Source organism: Populus trichocarpa, chromosome 18, assembly GCF_000002775.5.
Source record: "Populus trichocarpa isolate Nisqually-1 chromosome 18, P.trichocarpa_v4.1, whole genome shotgun sequence".
Taxonomy (NCBI): Eukaryota; Viridiplantae; Streptophyta; class Magnoliopsida; order Malpighiales; family Salicaceae; genus Populus; species Populus trichocarpa.
In genome coordinates this window covers 9,365,701-9,385,244 of record NC_037302.2, presented here as the reverse complement: position 1 = coordinate 9,385,244, position 19,544 = coordinate 9,365,701, and the positions used below count along the sequence as shown (strand labels likewise).

The 19,544-nt window shown below is 32.4% G+C and overlaps 1 protein-coding gene across 1 annotated transcript; it reads left to right on the top strand.

Moving 5' to 3' along the window:
* Window positions 1–8,261: 8,261 nt before the first annotated feature.
* On the top strand, window positions 8,262–11,560 carry LOC18107633 (leucine-rich repeat extensin-like protein 3). The gene is made up of 2 exons (XM_052448941.1): window positions 8,262–10,056; window positions 10,364–11,560. Exons 1-2 carry the CDS (start codon window positions 8,570–8,572, stop codon window positions 11,058–11,060), a joined length of 2,184 nt encoding a protein of 727 aa, XP_052304901.1. The 5' UTR covers window positions 8,262–8,569; the 3' UTR covers window positions 11,061–11,560.
* The last annotated feature ends 7,984 nt before the right edge of the window (window positions 11,561–19,544 follow it).

Below are 19,544 nucleotides of genomic sequence, written 5' to 3'. Positions count from 1 at the left end.
ACAAGCAATGCAACTTACCTAATGTAAGACGTTTCAGGGGTGATAATATTTTTTATTTAGTGTAACCATTCTCTTGTCATAGAATCTTTGAAGACTAGTTAGGGTCCTGGTGACTATAATACTATGTAACCACTCTATAAATGAGATATTTCTTTTATAAGAACAAGATGTTAGATATTAGTTTTTTTAAAAGGTTGTCGCGATGTTGGGTGCGACAGATAGGATTAATGCTCGATTACGGGGCGGTGAAATTAGTTAACTAGCAATTAGGAATTTTATCTGACAATATCTAGTTACAATAATTTGAAAATGAGTAAAAAGAGAAATATATCTTAGAAAGATGATTCAACAAGACTATAAAGATGATTTATTTTATTATTTATATGTTAATTTCATGATTTAATTTACACTTAATGTTAAATTAATTTTAGGATCTATGCAATCTCGTGTGAAATGAGTAGATGTTTAGGATTTCTTTTTGTTAATTAATGAATATGTAGTTTTGATGTAATAATCATTTTGTAATGTAAATTTGGGCATGTAAATAATGTCAAGAATTATGATTTTTGTATCGCTTTTTATAATACCTTCTTATTAGATTTTTACAATATTATGATTTATTTTTGGTACATTAAGATTTGAGATGTATAAATCTAACTTATAATGTTTTCCTGTAAATTTTGTATAATTTCTTGTATTTGTTTATTAATTGTGAAAATTGGATCACAAGATATGACGATATGAGATAAAGTCTGAAATGATTGGACTATAATTATGATATAAGAATATAGTATGATGGAAGTTAATGAAAACTTAATAAAATTTAAAGGATAAATAACAAAAGGTATCATTCTGCTTAACCGGTCGACAAAATATATTTATAAATTGATTTGATTGATCGTTTGATGAATTGAACAGTTAAATTTACTATTGTCACAATCGGTCGATGGAACCAATCAACCGCTTAATCAACCAGTAAGGGAAATTTTAGAGCTATGGAATAAACCAATCAACCAAATTTTTGGATGGAGTTGATCTGGTTCACTGTTAGAACTAATAATAGATGGATTTATATATAAAAAAAAAAATACCTCATTTTTGACATTAAAGTGAAGGAGATTATTTGGAAATGTGATTCAAAAGTTAGGGATATTACATTTTTACTATGGATGGTTTATGAAATGGGATTGTGTATACACGTATACACATATTTAATTTATTCTTAATTCATAAAAGTATCTGACTAGCCATTTAACTTGTGCTTTGAAAGGGGTCATTTTTTTTCTCAAAACAATATTGGCTATGTGTGCTTCAATGTATTTTTTAACATAAAAAAGTATAAATTAAGAAAAGCCTATGCAAGTACCTCATTAAATAAATTAATAATCATTTATGTACATAAATGGGGGGAAATCATTAACAATAACCAAAAGAAAAATTGATAAAGTTGAGATATCAATGTAAATCAAGATATTCAACCACACAAAATAATACATTCACCTGATGATTATGTTTACTGAACTTGTTTATTAAAATCAATAAAAGATAAATCCATAACCTAGAAAACTCATGACTTAAAAGATAAACACAAATAAAATTGAATAAATAAACTCATGCCCTAAAAAATATTATGCAATGCCAAACACATCATCAATATTATTTAAACATGAATATATTTTTTATTTTTAAAAATAAACTTCATTTGTATAAAACACCTGATGATTATGTTTACTGAACTTGTTTATTAAAATCAATAAAAGATAAATCCATAACCTAGAAAACTCATGACTTAAAAGATAAACACAAATAAAATTGAATAAATAAACTCATGCCCTAAAAAAATATCATGCAATGCCAAACACATCAGCAATATTATTTAAACATGAATATTTTTTTATTTTTAAAAATAAACTTCATTTGTATAAAACAAAAAAAAAACATTAATTAGAGGGCAACTAAAAATTTGATTTGATATGCGCTCTGTAGCGAGTCGTAATTTTTCTCTCCAAAAAAACTAGAGTATACAGACTATTTTAATATGTTTTTTTTTTACATAATAAAAATTATAAATGTAAATCAAAAAGTTTATCCAAACATTTAATAATCATCTATGTAAATAAATAAATAAAAGTTTGTTAACAATAACTAAAAGAGAAACTGAAAAAATTGAGAGATGGACGTAGATCAAGATATTTGATCTTGCAAAATAAGATATTTACCTGTTTGTGTCCACTAAATTTATTCATTAAAATCACTAAAAGATAATAGAAATAAAAACACATATGAAACAAAGTAAATAAAATAAAAATAAAAATAAAAATAAAAATAAAAGAAAAAGTATGCATGGCCGAACATATAAGAAATATTATTTCAAAATAACTATTTTTGTACAAAACAAAACCTACTTGTATAAAATAAATAAAAAATCAGCAAAAATTAAACACAAAATAATTTTTTTTTAAAATATTTATCCAAAAACACTTTGCAAAACTCGTGGTTTAGGTAATGAGATCAAGACAAAATGATAGAAAATAATATGAAGGTAACTACAAAACAAATATTTTTTAAACAATGAAGAATGATAAAATCGTAAAATAAAATGAGGGAAAAAATAATTTCTAACCGTATTAACACTTAAAACTTGTGACTCGTGTCATTAAATTGGAAGCATGACAACTAAAAAAACCGTGAAGCCCAATCCCAAATAAATCAAACATCGAAGGATGTAACTGGAAAAAAAAATCAACTACATAAAAAAATTTAATTAAAAAACAAGGGTGGTAACCAAAATAAAAAAATAAATTTGAGGGAATTTAAAAATTAATTGCAGGATTAAATTGAAAAGAAAAAAACAATTAACAAAAGGAAAAAAAATCAAAAGAATAAAAGTTAAATTAAAAAAAAACAACATAAACTTTGATTGAAGGATGAAATTGAATACTAATAAAACTTTAACAAAAGATCCAAAGATAAAAATAACAAATCAAAAGAATAAGGACCGAAATAGAGAAAACAATATATGACAAATTGTAATTTAAGGATTGAATTGAAAACATACAAAACTTTTCTAAAAGGGCCAAAGATGAAAATAAGCAATAAAAACTTTAAGGACTAAAATTGAAAAACAAAAAGAAAAGAGGACAAACTTGTACTTTAATTGGAAGAGATAGAGAGAGAGGTAGGAAGAAGAAAGAAGAAACGACCACCGACGACAAGCTGCCGGTCCACCAATGACACACTCCATACCAGGTGGAACAAGGTTGTCAATTCCATTCCGTTTCGCCCGGAATGGCCGAAACATTCTGTACCAATTCAAAAAACAGAACAAATTTCATCTAATTTTAAATCTCGGTCCGTTCCGGATTTTTCGGCTAAATTCCGCCCGGAACGTTCCAGTTTCATTCCACATGTTCCGTTCCGCTCTTGAAAAGCCATTGAATCAAATTGAACCTTGTTCAATTTAATTAATTAAATCACCCAATTATAAAAAACTCTTTTTCATTACTATTTTCAATAACAATGATATTAATAATAATATTGAAAATTATTATTACTATTTTCATTAACAATGATATTAATTTTTTAAAATTAGATTTATCACTAATATATATGGTTTATATTCATGCTGTTTTTTTCATGTTTATACTTTGTAGAAATTTGAGCAAAACAATTGATACTTTATATTCCATTAGCCTTGATAACATTGACCTAACTTTATATTTAAAATATTTGTGTTAAAACATTTTACTTTCATAATATTTTGATATTTTGTTTAAATTGAATTACTTTAAGTTAAAGATCTATTTAATTTTGACTATTTAGAAATATTTTAAATTTTAAAATTATATTTGTTCGGCATTTGTGTTTGTATTGCATAATTTATAATTAATTTATCTTGAATTTGAATTATGTTTGTTGAATATATATATATGAACAGTACAACCCCGAAACGGCACGCCGAAACACTCTGAAGCTGAAACATTCCATTCCAATTGAAAAAACGAAACACCTACCGAAACGGAATTGACAACCTTGGGTGGAAGAGCACGTGGTGACACTTTCAATGACACGATAAAAGACTATTTTTGAAAAAACGGTGGCAATACACGCGTTGTCAAAAGAGCACAAACGCCGCCATCATGTTGTCATATGAAAAACACATGTCAACAACTTTTTCAAATTTAATATTAAAAATAAATTTTAAATTACCAAAAAGCCCCCATAACCCTTGAAATAAAAAATAAATCAATGTGAAAGTATCAAATCACCCGTGAATGTATATAAGTTAATTTGCCTTATCTAAGAGCAAATAAATATTTTACTTATTTCAAAGTTTGTGTAAAGTAAAAAAAAAACCCCTTGATCAACAAGTTTAAATTTTGTTGGTTGTGGGGATAAAAAATATTTTTATTGTACAAAATAATAATATCAATGTTTAATCTTTTAGAGCCCGTTTGGCTAAGCGTTTGTGGCTGCGTTTAGTGTGTAACAGTTGCAAATTGCAATATATTGTTTGGTTATAAAATCAGCCGTGATTTTTATATGTGAGCCCTACCATTATCTGCATTGAAAACGCTGTTTTGTTGAAGCTGAAATTCCATGCTTCTCGTTGCGTTCCTACCTCTCTCATGCTTCTTGCGCACTCATAGAATTTTAATTAGCATGAACAGTGCGTTCCTGCCTCTCTCATGCTTCTTGCGCACTCATAGAATTTTAATTAGCGTGAACAGTGTAGCATGCTACACTGTTCATGCTAATTAATTCATTCTATGAACACTGCGCAAGATGAACAGTGTAGCATGTTGTTCTGGTCAGACCGGGTCTAGTTCAAAGCTCAAAATACATTGAACCGAGTCCGACTCAGTAAAATAAAAAATAAAAAATATTTTTTAATTTTTAATTGTGTTTTATTTGAAAAACTAGTGTTTAACATTATTCAATGACACTACATAAATTAGACAGAGATCGCTTGATGATGTAGCATTTGCAGAATTTGATCGCAATCCCAATTTTGTTCCTGATTATATTTTACTTGATGTTGTTGCGTGCTTAAGAAACCAAAAAAATTGTAGTCCTTGTCTGATGTATTTCATACATGATGAAAATGTAGATAGTTTAATGGACCAATAAAAAATATTTTATATAAAGTTTTATTTATTTCATGATGTAATAATAATAGTTAAATCTACAATATTTAAATTAAAAATCATCAATATTAATATATATTTTTGAAAATTATTTTATAACTTCAATTTCAAAAGCATTATTAACCAAAAATATTAAACTACTTTTTGTTCAACCTCAATTTCAACCACAGTTTTAACCAAACATACATAAATACCAAATCAACCTCAACCAAAAGTACTTTTTATAAAATAATTTTTTTCAAATCACAACCGCAACCGCTGCCGCACTATAATTCAAAGTAAATTGTATCAACTACTCCAACATTGAATGTAAATTCAAAACGCGTATTAGAGTTTTGTGAAATTCTTTTTCCTCTATCTGTTTTTTCACTAATTAGGTTGGGCACCTGAATAAAGGGCTAAATCCTATAAGCATCAAATACTTGAATTTTAATTCCCAGTATAAACCCTACATTTCGAAAGCCGGACTCGTTAAAGGCCCTTTTGCTTTGGCTGTGAGCTCGCTAGATTTCAATTACTCTTCCACGAAAAACATATATGTGTTTTATTATATTTGGTTAATTGGGGAGTTAAACAATAATTATTTGCAGGAAGGAGATGATAGGTTTCATGAACATTGTTAAATAACCCTTTACTTTCTTTTTTTAGAACAAAATCTTTAAATAAATTTATTAAAACTATATTTAAATAATTATCCAATTATTTCATAGTTTTATAGAACATTAGAGCTTTTTGATAATATTAACAATTATTTTATGAATAATTATATATTAACTTAAAATACATATTTTTTTTAGAAAAATCATCATTGATATTGAATAAAAATAAAATATTTATTTAGATATTTTTTATTATATATTTTTCTTAGATTTATTTTTTCTTATTTTTTTTTAAAAAGTTCATAAAAATGATTGATTTATGATTTTGTTAATTGAAGTTTCTTTTATGATTACAATAAGATTTTATCTAAAAACAAAACTTCTATAATTTTATTTTTGTAAAACAAAGAAATATGTTAATAAAAAAAGAGAGTTTTGTTTAAAAAGATACATTTTTCCTCTTTAATTTAAATTCCCATAATTAAATTTTTAAGTATTATTTGTTTTTATTTGATAAACTATGTTGTTACTAAAAACAGGCATGTTATATATATATGATAAAATTTATTTTTATTTAATTATATGATAGTTAAATAAATATTCGTGATAAAAAATAATTAAAATTATAAAAAATGCATTTTATTTTTATAAAAAATATTTTTTCTCTTTCTCTCTCTCTCACACACACATATATATGAGAAAATATATTTTTTATAAAAATAAAATGCATTTTTTTATAATTTTAATTATTTTTATTACAAATATTTATTTAACTATCATATAACTAAATAAAAATAAATTTTAAAAAGTGCTCTATAATATCGCATAGACACTATAGCTAGTTGATATCTTAAATTGCTGCTTATCGTGCAAAGTTTAGAATTAAGTGTATCTACTTTTATTTCTATATTTATGTATTTATACTCTTTTTTTCTCCATTAAGTGTCTTTAATTTTATTTTTCTATTTAAATGTTTTCATCTTTCAACCTTTTCAATTGTCTCCTCTAAAATCTAATAAATTCGAGGCGCGACGTCCTTATTATTGTACCTGCTATTTAAATGTTTTCGACTTTTCGTTCATGTTTTTTATTTTTTTATTAAATTTTTTTTTTAAAATGTTTTCGTCTTTTTAATATATTAATATTGAAAATAATATTTAAAAACATTTATTTTAATATATCTTTTTAAAATATTTTAAAAAACAATAACGTCCATTCCTATTCCTAGACAGCTTGCAAGAAAAATATCCTGATACATTCTCCGCCGCGTCTACAGCTGTTAGTCCAAATTACCAAAATATCGTGAAAGTTTTCTCGTGATATCACCTTAACCGGAAACGGCATGGCCCATTTTCTTTCGTTCCTTTTGGTTTTGGTATCTTTCGGTCAACTTTCCGCCGGAAATCAGAAGCCACCGACTTCCAATTAAGAAGCTTCATTTTCTGTATTCTACTATCTTATTTTAAATAAATCAATAATTATAAATTGATAATAGATTAAGGGTTTGTTACAGCTATTGCTTGGGGACCTTAAAGTCAACTAGGATTTCAAAATTAAAAAGGGATTCTAATAAGCAAGGTGGCTCATGACAAGAGTACGAAAAAATAAATCAAATTATTTTATTGGAATGGTTTCTTTTAGTAGGTGAAGATGTTCTGTCTATATTGTTTTTTATTAATTTAAAAATATTATAGTAATTATTTTTTAAAGTAATTTTTTAAAAATATATTAATATATATATATATATTATTTTTTTAAATTATTTTTAATATCAGCACGTTAAAATAATTTATAAATATAAAATAATAATTTTAAAAATCATTAAAATAGTTTCGGGTTTTGACCGGGTCACTCGGGAAAATTCTGATTTTTAAAAAAAAATCAAAATGATGTTGTTTTAGTAAAAAAAAGTGAACGGTTTGCAACTGGATTTTTGACCGGGTTTTGCCGGGTCAGTCAGGTTGTTGGGTCAACTCGCCGGGTCACTCCGGGTTTGACTTCCTTTATTTTTTTAAACTCGGCTTGATTTCAACCCTGAATCGGTAGGGTCATGACTGGTCAGATTTCAAAATTATGTAAAACATTCCAGCCGCTTCTTAATATTGTAAGGCCTGTTTGTTTTTGCGTTTCAAAACGCTTTTGATAAAATTTGAAATTTTTTTATTTTTTTATTAACTTCAAATTAATATGTTTTTAGTGTTTTCAAATCATTTTGATGTGCTGATGTCAAAAATGATTTTTAAAAAATAAAAAAATATCATTGGCATGTATTTTGGCACGAAAAGCTATTTGAAAAGCAACCGCAACCACAATGCCAAACAAATCCTAAAAAAAAAGAGAGAGCTGTGCGTGGAAATGGAATTTCAAAATAAAGAATTTAAAGGAGCATTCATATCGGGCGAGAAAGTGAACGCGAAAAAGTGGCATATGATGAGATGAGAGAGTGGAGTGGATTTGGGGTTTAAAAAAAGAAAAAAAGAAAGTGAGAGAGAATCTGGTGGGCTTTGAGCTGTGATTTAGCTGTCCTTCGATGCATTATTTCTTCTTCTCCTTCACACATATCTCCAAAATCCCTAGAAAAAACCCCATCTCCCTCTCTCTCTCCTTACGCCCAAAAACACATCCCCATTTCTCTCCTCAAATCTCTCTCTTCTCTCTCTCTCTCTCTCTCACATTCTGTGTCTCAGATCTCGAACTGCATAGCTTTTGCTTCATCAACCCATTCTCTTGCAACTCTACTTCGGGGGAGAATTAGGGAGGTGGTAGGAAGAAGAGCCAAAAGAACTGAAAGTGGCATTTCGGATATCAGATGTCTCATGTGAGATGAAGAAGACGACCCACTCCCATCTTCATCTCTCACTTCTCATTGCCTTGTTTCTTGGCACAGTTGTGTGCCTCTCTGCTGCTAAGCAAGCACCGACTATCTCTAGCTATGGAGGCCTCAGTGACGCCGACGCTATGTACATCAAGAAGCGGCAGCTTCTTTACTACAAAGACGAATTTGGTGACAGAGGAGAGAGAGTCACAGTAGACCCATCTCTTGTTTTTCCGAATCCAAGACTTAGAAATGCTTACATAGCATTACAGGCTTGGAAACAAGCCATCTTCTCAGACCCTCTAAACCTTACAGCCAATTGGGTTGGATCCCAAGTTTGCAACTATGAGGGGGTTTTCTGCGCTCCAGCTCCGGACAACAAAACAATCCGTACAGTTGCCGGCATTGATCTCAACCACGGTGATATTGCAGGGTACTTGCCTGAGGAGCTTGGCTTGCTGGTGGATCTTGCATTGTTTCACATCAACTCTAACAGGTTTTGTGGGACTGTACCTCGTAAGTTCAAGGACATGAGGCTGCTCTTTGAACTGGATCTTAGCAACAATCGGTTTGCTGGGAAATTTCCACAGGTTGTGCTCAAGCTGCCTTCACTCAAATTCTTGGATCTGAGATTCAACGAGTTTGAGGGTACTGTACCAAAAGAGCTATTTGACAAGGACTTGGATGCAATCTTTATCAATCATAACAGGTTCGTTTTCGATCTACCTGAAAATCTTGGCAACTCCCCAGTATCTGTCATCGTTTTGGCGAACAACAAATTTCATGGATGTGTGCCGTCAAGCTTAGGTAACATGTCAAACCTCAATGAAATCATCCTCATGAACAATGGGTTTAGATCTTGCATGCCAGCAGAGATAGGTTTGCTTAAAGACCTAACAGTCTTGGATGTTAGCTTCAATCAATTAATGGGTCCATTACCAGACGCATTTGGTGGAATGGCGAGTCTTGAACAGCTCAATGTAGCTCACAACATGCTCTCAGGGAAGATTCCGGCAAGTATTTGTAAGTTGCCGAATTTGGATAACTTCACCTTCTCTTATAATTTCTTCACTGGAGAGCCACCAGTGTGTTTGAGTCTACCGGATTTCAGTGACAGGAGGAATTGTTTGCCAGCAAGACCATTACAGAGATCTGCTGCACAATGTAACGCATTTTTGTCTAGACCTGTTGATTGCAGCTCGTTTAGATGTGCTCCTTTCGTTCCATCTTTGCCTCCTCCCCCTCCTCCCTCACCTCCAATGCCGGTACCTTCACCTCCACCTCCACCACCAGTTGTTATTCCACTGTCACCTCCACCCTCTCCGCCACCTCCAATATTTTCACCCCCGCCACCAGTGCACTCTCCACCTCCGCCCCCTCCACCAGTGTACTCTCCGCCTCCTCCCCCTCCACCTTCTCCATCGCCGCCACCACCCCCACCCGTAAATTCACCACCACCTCCACCGCCCTCTCCCCCACCGCCCTCTCCCCCACCGCCCTCACCCCCACCACCCTCACCCCCACCACCTTCACCGCTGCCACCCCCACCCCCACCCCCACCCCCACCCCCATCTCCATTACCTCCATGTGTACGGCCCCCACCCCCGCCTCCACCAAATTCCCCACCACCGCCACACTCACAGCCCCCGCCTCCACCACCAGTTTATTCTTCACCACCGCCTCCTGTCAATTCTCCACCTCCCCCATATAACTCTCCTCCACCTCCCCCATATCACTCTCCTCCACCTCCATCACCCCCACCTTGTATAGAACCGCCTCCACCTCCACCACCATGTGTAGAGTATTCACCCCCCCCCACCCCCTCAATCGCCCCCCCCACCTTCTCCACCATCACCAGTGTATTCTCCTCCACCGCCTCCTACTCCACCTCCCCCACAATCATCACCGCCACCACCACCATCCCTGTCTCCCCCGCCGCCTCCTACACCACCCCCACCATCTCCATTACCTCCATGTGTACGTTCCCCACCACCGCCTCCACCAAATTCACCACCACCTCCATCACCAATATTCTCCCCACCACCACCTATTCCTTACTATTATAACTCCCCACCACCCCCATCACCTCCACATTCGCCTCCACCTCCACATTCGCCTCCACCACCAGTTTATCCTTACTTATCACCTCCACCACCACCTCCTGTCAATTCTCCACCTCCCCCAGTTTATTCATCACCGCCTCCACCCCCACCTTGTATAGAACCGCCTCCACCTCCACCTCCACCATGTATAGAGTATTCACCACCTCCACCCCCACCTTCATCGTCACCGCCTCCTCCTATACATTATAAGCCACCACCATCACCATCCCCACCACCACCACCAGCAGTTTACTACCATTCTCCCCCACCATTGTCGCCTCCACCCCCACCCGTAATCTATGGAAGTCCGCCACCTCCGACTCCAGTGTATGAGGGACCATTACCACCAATCACAGGGGTTTCATATGCTTCACCTCCACCACCACCCTTTTATTGATTCTTTTGAGAATTTCCGATCTCTAACCTTCCATCAAACAAGGAGAGAAATACTATGGATTTCGTCATCAGGGTTTCTTTTTTCCTCTTGTGGGCGATTCTCGTCGCTCTTCTAGAGAAAATTGAGAAAGAGTCTGGGCAGTTTACATGATTGAATCATCTCTTGCAGATGGTCTCAGTCAGATTTATTGCATTGTTATTACTGATCATTGTTAAAGAATTGAAGCAAAGAAGACAATTTAGAGAGGTAAGAGGGGAAATTGTCTCCATATTTATTTGAATTGTTATGGAATATTTGAGTTGCGAAATAAAAATGGCAGAGAAAGATCAGTAGGTTGCAGAGAGAGTGCATGTATAGGGATGGAACGGAGACCATAATCAGGGCTAGCTAGCATTGCTGCTCGATTGTGTTCTTTTTTCTTTTTTCTTCTTTTATCATACCTGGTTCCTTATTTTTGTTTTTCGATTTATAGTATAATAATCACGAACACTTCACTTGTATTACGTTGTTATTTCTCTTCTTCTGTGAGATTGAACCTTACAAATGGTTTGTGTACTGGTTATAATGTATGATTATGTAGATCTTGCTAGGATAAAACTGTCCAGCTGCCGAGACAATAGCCATTTGTCTATATGCGTTGTGATTAGTTGTGGTTTTGAATTGATTCACCTTTCTGGGAATCCATGGCGTTTCAGCTCCGGTGATCCTACTCATCTAGTAAATGCCAGTTGCTATATATATATATATATATATAATATCGGTGAGGAACACTTTGACAATAGTATTTTCCAACTTGTGACATTTTCTGAGGCCACCTATTTGCGCCGTGTTGTTTGCTTAATATCCGATCGAGGCTAGCTAGATGCATGGCGGGACCCGAACAGCCAGTCTAGGTCCCCCTTGATTGGTGCTAGATGAGCTCCTTGATTTCCTCCTCTTTTTTGTCATTAGATTAGCAAGATTGCTTGCTTGAAATCGGTTTATCTGACTTTGAAATTAAGCTGTCGGCATGGGTTCTTAACTTTCCTATTGATGATCATTTACTATAATACTTGATGAAGCTCGTGAAGAGCGGAGTCAAATTGGAAACTTCTCCTTAGGTGTGGTGTGCTTGCCTGTGCATGTTGACTCTTGTCCTAAACGACGCGCCCTTTCCTTATTTTCCAGCTGCTTGAATGAGACCTCTTTTGGATCATCCTTTGCCTTTGTTTCACATGATGAGATGAGATGAGATGTTTTTTGTTTTTTCTTTTGCTATTTGCTACGCTAGTGGAATTACGAATCTAATAAAATTCACGTAAAGACAATTATCCCTCACTGCCATTGACCATCCCACCAGCGCAGCTGGTCTTTGCCCATTACCCATGGTGGCGCAAATGTGCCCTCCACCTCCACCACCACCACCAAGTTGAGTGAAGCCCATATGAGCTAGGCACGATTTAGCACCTCTGTCCCCTTGGATTGAGAAAACCCAGGGCAGGTGCCCATACGGGGTCCCACGTTATTAAATCCCAGCTGGTACACCTTTCTTTGTATTGTTGCGGAAATTTAAAGGCAAGAGCACAGTTTTCGTGGGTGCTTTTAATTTCTTCCAAAAACACCGTTGGCTTCCAGTAGGGCTCTTGCTTTTTGCATATAAATACGTATACATGCATGCACTAGGGCTCATGAATTTTCGCTTAAACAGAGCCTAAGAGAGTTTGTGCAATGCAGTACTAATAATAATAATAATAATAATAATAATAAAACATGAAAGGGGACAGCGAGTCCCTCTCAACTGACGCGTTTTGTGGGGCTAGGGTTTCATCAGTTTGTAAATTCATTTGGTACTATTCTATGCGAACACCTACTTTGCTAAAAGTACTTTTAGGGAGAAATGCCATTAATGAATTATCTCTGCCCTCTTCGGCTCTACTTACCCTATGGGTGGGAGGGAGGGAGGGAGGGAGGGAGGGAAAAAAAAGAAAACTGCTGTCTAAGTAAAGGCAAAGACAAATCGCATAATTAAGTTTGCATGTTACCATAATGGCATCAGGAGAAGTTACCTTATAACATGACAATGGTGTCGAACGCCGGCTAGGCCGATGGTCCCTCATTCAACTTTTTAAATTTAAATTTCTGTATTAATACCAGATAAATTCTTTCATTTCAATACAGAAGGTCAATATAAAAGATAAATTATAAGACTTGTATAGCCGACGGATCAATTCTGTAAATTGTTGACCTAAAACATAGTCCGAGCTAACTATAGACATGACTATCATTTCTTCAGGGGCTCTCTGGATAGGATATATTACGGGCATGTATTTAGTGTCCATTTCAAATTTATGATATTCACTTTATTATATAAGCAGATGGAGAATAAAAATAAAGAGGAAAAATAGAAAAAGAATCAAAAGGAAAAATCTTAAATCCCCATATGATTTCTCCAACAAATCCCTATAATTTAATATCTTTTCCTCCAACAACTAATCTTAACTTAGATTGATAGCATATTTTGTCTCTACGCTCTTAATATTTTCTAATATGGTCCTTCTAATTTGTTTTTTTAGTTGTTTTGTTTACTTAATAATTTTTTTTATAGTTGTTTACATTGCTCGTTTATTTATACATAAGACTAAAATTTTTATGAGGTGATAACAACTCTAATAAAATGAAGCAAATGTAACATTCCAATTACCGAGACAACACACCAATCATAATATAGGAAAAACATAATAATTTTTTTTATAAATGAAATCATACAAGGTTCGCTGAAATTTCTATCGAAATTTTGGCAGAGTTTCCCTTGTACCGGGAAATCCTAAGTTATCGACAAACAACCTGTACACTTCTATTAATTATTATCAAATCACGACCCAATCGTCTTGGGTCTCAATTCTCATCAATGCTTATAAGTACACCAATAATTTTTCAAATGTTCATATAATAAGAACCAATATTAATTAGTACTTAAATAAGAAAAACAAACATACATGGAAATTATAAATCCATGATAATATAAATTATGTTCAGACATTCGATTTAAAAGATGTTATTACAATTCAAGTCATAATAGTTTCTTGAGATACAAAATACACCAGCATTTGTTTAGTTCTAAATGACACAAAATATAAAGGATCTAAAATATTACTCATATTATGAATATGATGGACCTGAAACAAATATAACATTGAAAAATAATTATCATAAAAAGAAATTCTAACATTAATAGTCAAACAATATATTCAAGGCTACATATTATCATATTCTTTATAAGTTTCCATCTAATCCCCTTTTAATATTTCTAGATTTATTGCTTCTTGATTCACTAACATTTTCCTTTCCATTCCCAAATTTTCCGACGAATGTCATATGTTAATGTTGAAGGATAATTCCTTTAAAAATATCGATACCAATTAATTGATACCATCAACTATTCTCCATAAGATTACTAATCAAATCTTTTCTTCCCAAAATCTTGGGATGGTAATGCCAATACTAATGAATCTTATTAGCATCATTAGTAGACCTTACCAGGACTGACTAATCAAGTTTGTCGTAAATACTGATATCAATGCAGCCCATTGATATCATTAACTATTTTTAACCCGAAATAGTTAATCAACTCTCAATAACACTTTGGGATATCTTTGAAAATGCCGATGTAAAAAATTCTTGACATCATTAGCTTTCATAATAGGAATAACTAATCAAGTTTCATGAAATTATCGATATCGACGTCTCTTATCGATATCATTAACTATTCTTAACTCGAATAGTTAATCAAGTTCAGTATCTCATTCTCTAGAATGGTCATGCCAACGTTAATAGACCCTACTAACATCATTAACATCTCATACTTGGGACCGACTAATCAAATTCAAGAAAATTGTTGTCAATAAAGTTCATTAATATAGTTCACCATTCCTAACCAGAACAATTAGTCAAGTCTGTTTTCATTTCTTATTTATTTCATTTGATCGTTTCTCCTTTTAGCAACATCAATATGTATACAATCCAAGAATTAAACAGATTTTCATAGTTACATATATTTAAGAAGGGTATATGTATAGGACACCTACCTGTTGTAGAAGCTCGACTTGCACTCCTTTATTGCTGTTGTGCCTCTCATATTGTCCCTCTAAATTAACAGACATACCACATTATTTCTTATTGAAGTTACATTTCTCATAATAGTAATAATAACAACAATGTTGACTTTCTTTTAACAATTGTTTCCTTTACATTTGTGTTTCCTATTACATCCTTTAAGATCATTGTTCTTTATTTAATCATAACTAACATCATAAATTTGATTTTGAACACAATTTATTTTATTTTGAATGCTAAGGCACGACACTACATATTTTTTGAAGGGAAGAAAACCCAATTATGCCTTAACATGACTAAATTTCCTGTTTTGACAACTTGTCAAAACTGCTAGTAGAGGTTGCAGCTCGACCTCTTCTCAGATATTTACATATATCTGGAGTTCTAGAGCTTCAATTTAAGCAAGGTCGAACTTGTTGGAAAGCTAACATCATTGGCTATAACTTCTATGAGGAAACATTTCCTATATTTTTATCATTTTTAGGCTCGAATTGTCTCTGGAATCAGGGTGATGAATCTGTCTAGTTTTCGTCAATGGTTTAAATGAACCTTTAATATCCTTATTTCTCCTCCCTCTTCTCTCAAGACAACCATTTTTAAATATGATCTCCAAAAGATTATTTAAGCTAATTCACATTTTTTTTTGTATAGTGGTCAACAATTATTTCAAGAAACATACGCATTATTGGATTCCATATTTTCCTACATTTCACAACTCCTAAATCAATCCATATACCATACATTATAACCAATAGACTCATTTCTACCTTAGATAACACACGCATTTGATTTATAAAATTCATTTACTATCAAATTATCATGCTTTACTTATGAATAAACTTTCTACTACACCTAATTTACCCACTATTAACATATGAAATCTCAAAACTCCTCTCTCCCCTCTTAATCTTGCCTTGGCCGAAACTTAGCCTAAGGGAACCGGGTTCCCTTCTCCTTCTCATGCAATCATTTATTTTATTTAGTCACTGTTCACGTTATGATAACACATCATAATGACTTTATCAAGAAAATCATAAATTCTTCTCATCCTATTCATTCCCGTAATGGACGGCCACTCTTATTCCCTTAACCATTGGTTTTTCTTTGGTATTTTTATATGATTTCATGTTCAAGGTAATTTACAATACTTTAATTAATTCAATTTCAACAAATTCTACATTTCCCTAATTTTACTCTAAGAACCCTAATTTTAATTCAAGATTAGTACACAATTCCTAATCGAAGTTAAATTGCTTTTTACAATTAGGTTTAGGGCTCTTTACCTAGTGATAATTTGGATTTCGATTCTTAATTGGTTGAAAAATTTCAACTCCTTCCTCTTTGCATGCAGCCGACCCTTTTCCTCTCTTCCCCTCACAATTTCTTCACTTGTTTCTTACTAATTCCCTTGCCAAAAGATGTTTTCCCTACCAAGTAATTTAGAACTTGTATAGACTTGACAAATCTTGGTGTTTTTCTCTCAAATTTTGGTGGAAAAATCTGAAATTCTTCCCCTCTTATTTGTCTCCATGCTGCCGGCCTCATGAAGGAGAGAATGAGGTATTTATGATCCCATTCTTTTTAATTACACTTTGGCCCCATTATTTCTTCTTTTTACAATTTGAGTTGTATTTCTTTTTTTCTTTTAAAATCCCCCCTTAACAACTGAATTTATTTGGTTTTCCATACATTTAACCTCACCTTCTTCACCACGAGGTTAATTTAAAGTTTTTTTTTCTATATTATTTTTAATTTATGTAAAAGTTTATTCTCAGTGTTTACAGTAAAGATATGTTTTAAAAACACTATTATGTAAAGAAAACACAAGAGTTCTAAAGGAGAATAAGTTTGCAGAAAACATAAGTGCATAAAAATAAACAAAAATTATAAAGAAAGCAATAAAGAAAATAAAAGCGATAAAACCTTTTAGGAAAAGAAAAAAGAAGAAGATATATTGCAGGAATCTAAATATGCAGGGCTGACCCTCATTGAGGGTAGTATTTAACCCTATTTATACTGTTATAGAGATTGAATCTTACATGTCTAATTAATTCTAATCCTATATATATACACATGAATCATAGTATAATCTCTTATTTCTGGTTAATTATTGTGTTGAGTACTTTCGTTTTGAATAAGATTGTATATCTCTAATTATGCGTGCTTTCAAACTCTATTGGTCGATCATTTTTTCTAGTTGCTTGGTTGATAGGTTGACTACTTCTTCAACACTTTTAGTTAATTAAGGACTTTTCCAGCTTGGTCAATTCTTTTAATTCTCAATCAATTTTAACTTGTTTCCTCTATTTTATGGTGAACAATCAATGTTCTCTTTGCTTAACATATGTATATTTATTTTAGATGTAAAAAGTTCCCTCGTGTTGCTTTATTTCTCAAATGAAGGAATATTAACCTTATCGTACTTGTATTAAAATCAATCGATCAAATAAACAAAGTATGATGTGGTAAATAATATTGTTCACCTAAAATCAGTCGATTATGTTTTAAAATATGTCCAACATGTCAAACTCTTTAGTTAATCAATTTAATTTAAAAACTATATATGTTTTGGAATTTGGGTGTGTCGTTTAAGTTTCTTAACTTGCACTCAATTCTTCATCTTTTATATAACAATCCTCAAATCTTCTAAAAGCCTTGGAGATTTTTATATAAAGATTTAATCAAGAACCCTAAACACCTTTTTTCCTATTAAAAATAAGAATGACAACCTCAAGCTTTAACTCCATTAAAATCCATGATTATTTGGCATTACCATAACCTTAGAGATTTCTTACCCAATGTAAACTAGTTTATTGTTAATGCTACACCAAGATATATGAGTGGAGAATATCTTAACCTGTTTATAAAAAAGTGTCACAATAAGCAAAAGATTACCACTTTATTCTAGATATTTAGAAAAAAAAATTTCCCTTTTAGCATAACCATGAAAATCTCAAAACATAGATCAAGCCATTCTAATATGGCCAATCATTGTCCTTATCAATTAGATGATGAAGTAGGATACAAGAAAGTTTTGGTGAATAATGAAAGCATTAAAAAATCTTTGATATTATTCAGCTAACCATAATCACCACCAACCTAAAAGGAGTCATTAGTCCCTCTTTTTCTATTTCAGTCAAAACCTAACAACCTTTTTTTTTTTTTTTTTTTTTTTTTTTTTCAGGTATGAGATGCAAACTATTACTTCTCATGTCCTGGCCTTAATAGGAGGTTTATATATAGTAGGTGAAAAGCTTTGCACTTTCATCTAAATTTCTACAAGCCTTTTCAAAGACTTGTTGTTGAATGTTCATGAATTCGATGTATTACTGGGAAAAAAAAGGAAAGAAAAGAGAAACTTAAACTTTCATACAAAATATATAGCCTTCTTATTGTACAGTTCTGGACAAAATTCAAGCCTTGTTGAAGTTCTTCTTTAACATGGATTCTCTTACTTCGGCTGACCTTAAATAGAGCAGGCCTTAGGCTGAGCTAAGAAGACTCAAGGGAGCTGAGCTAGCAACATGTGACTTGTATTTGGGCCCGATATAAAAATCATATCAATTGATAATTAAACCAAAATATTTTCTCTTACTTTAGTTCAAGTTTCAACATGTCCGTTTTGATACATCACTAGTTCATAACTTGTGCTTACAAAAATTATTTGATTTGATTTGATTTATACCGTGAACTTCAAATCTGATACATATTGAATGACACCATTTTTTAATATTGAGATTGTAACATATCAGATGACACCATTTTAAAAAAATATTGGGAGGACAACATGTCGAATCAACTCGGACCAATTTTGATTAACCTGTAAAACTTACAACCCAAGTCATTAGATCATAATAATCCCATTGAAAGAAAACCAAAATAAATTATGAAGCCTAATTTCCAATAAGCTAAAATGTCGAGGGAATATATATATACACATTCAATTTAAAAAGAAAGACAAAATAAAAGCAGTCGATTCGCTAAACCTACAACTTGAGTCATGATAATATATTACCTTATAGAAAGAAGATTTAAAAGCATTATGAAACTCAATTTTTAACTAACTCATTATTGAAGGACATAATCGAAAAGAAACAATTAAAAAAAACCAATTCGAATCAACCTAGGTTAACTTGGCAAACTCACGACAGGGTCATGAGACTAGGATAACTTAATTGAAAGCAAATTGGTAAAAATCACAAAGTTCAACTTCCAACCAATTAAACTTGTGACCTGAGTCATGAGAATGAGATTACTCCATAAAAAAAATGAAAAATTATGAAGACTAGCTCTTAACCAACCCAATGTTGAATGACAAAATCGAAAAAGAAACAATTAAAAAAAAACAAAAAAATCCTAATCAATATGGGTTAACTTGGAAAACACGAGACC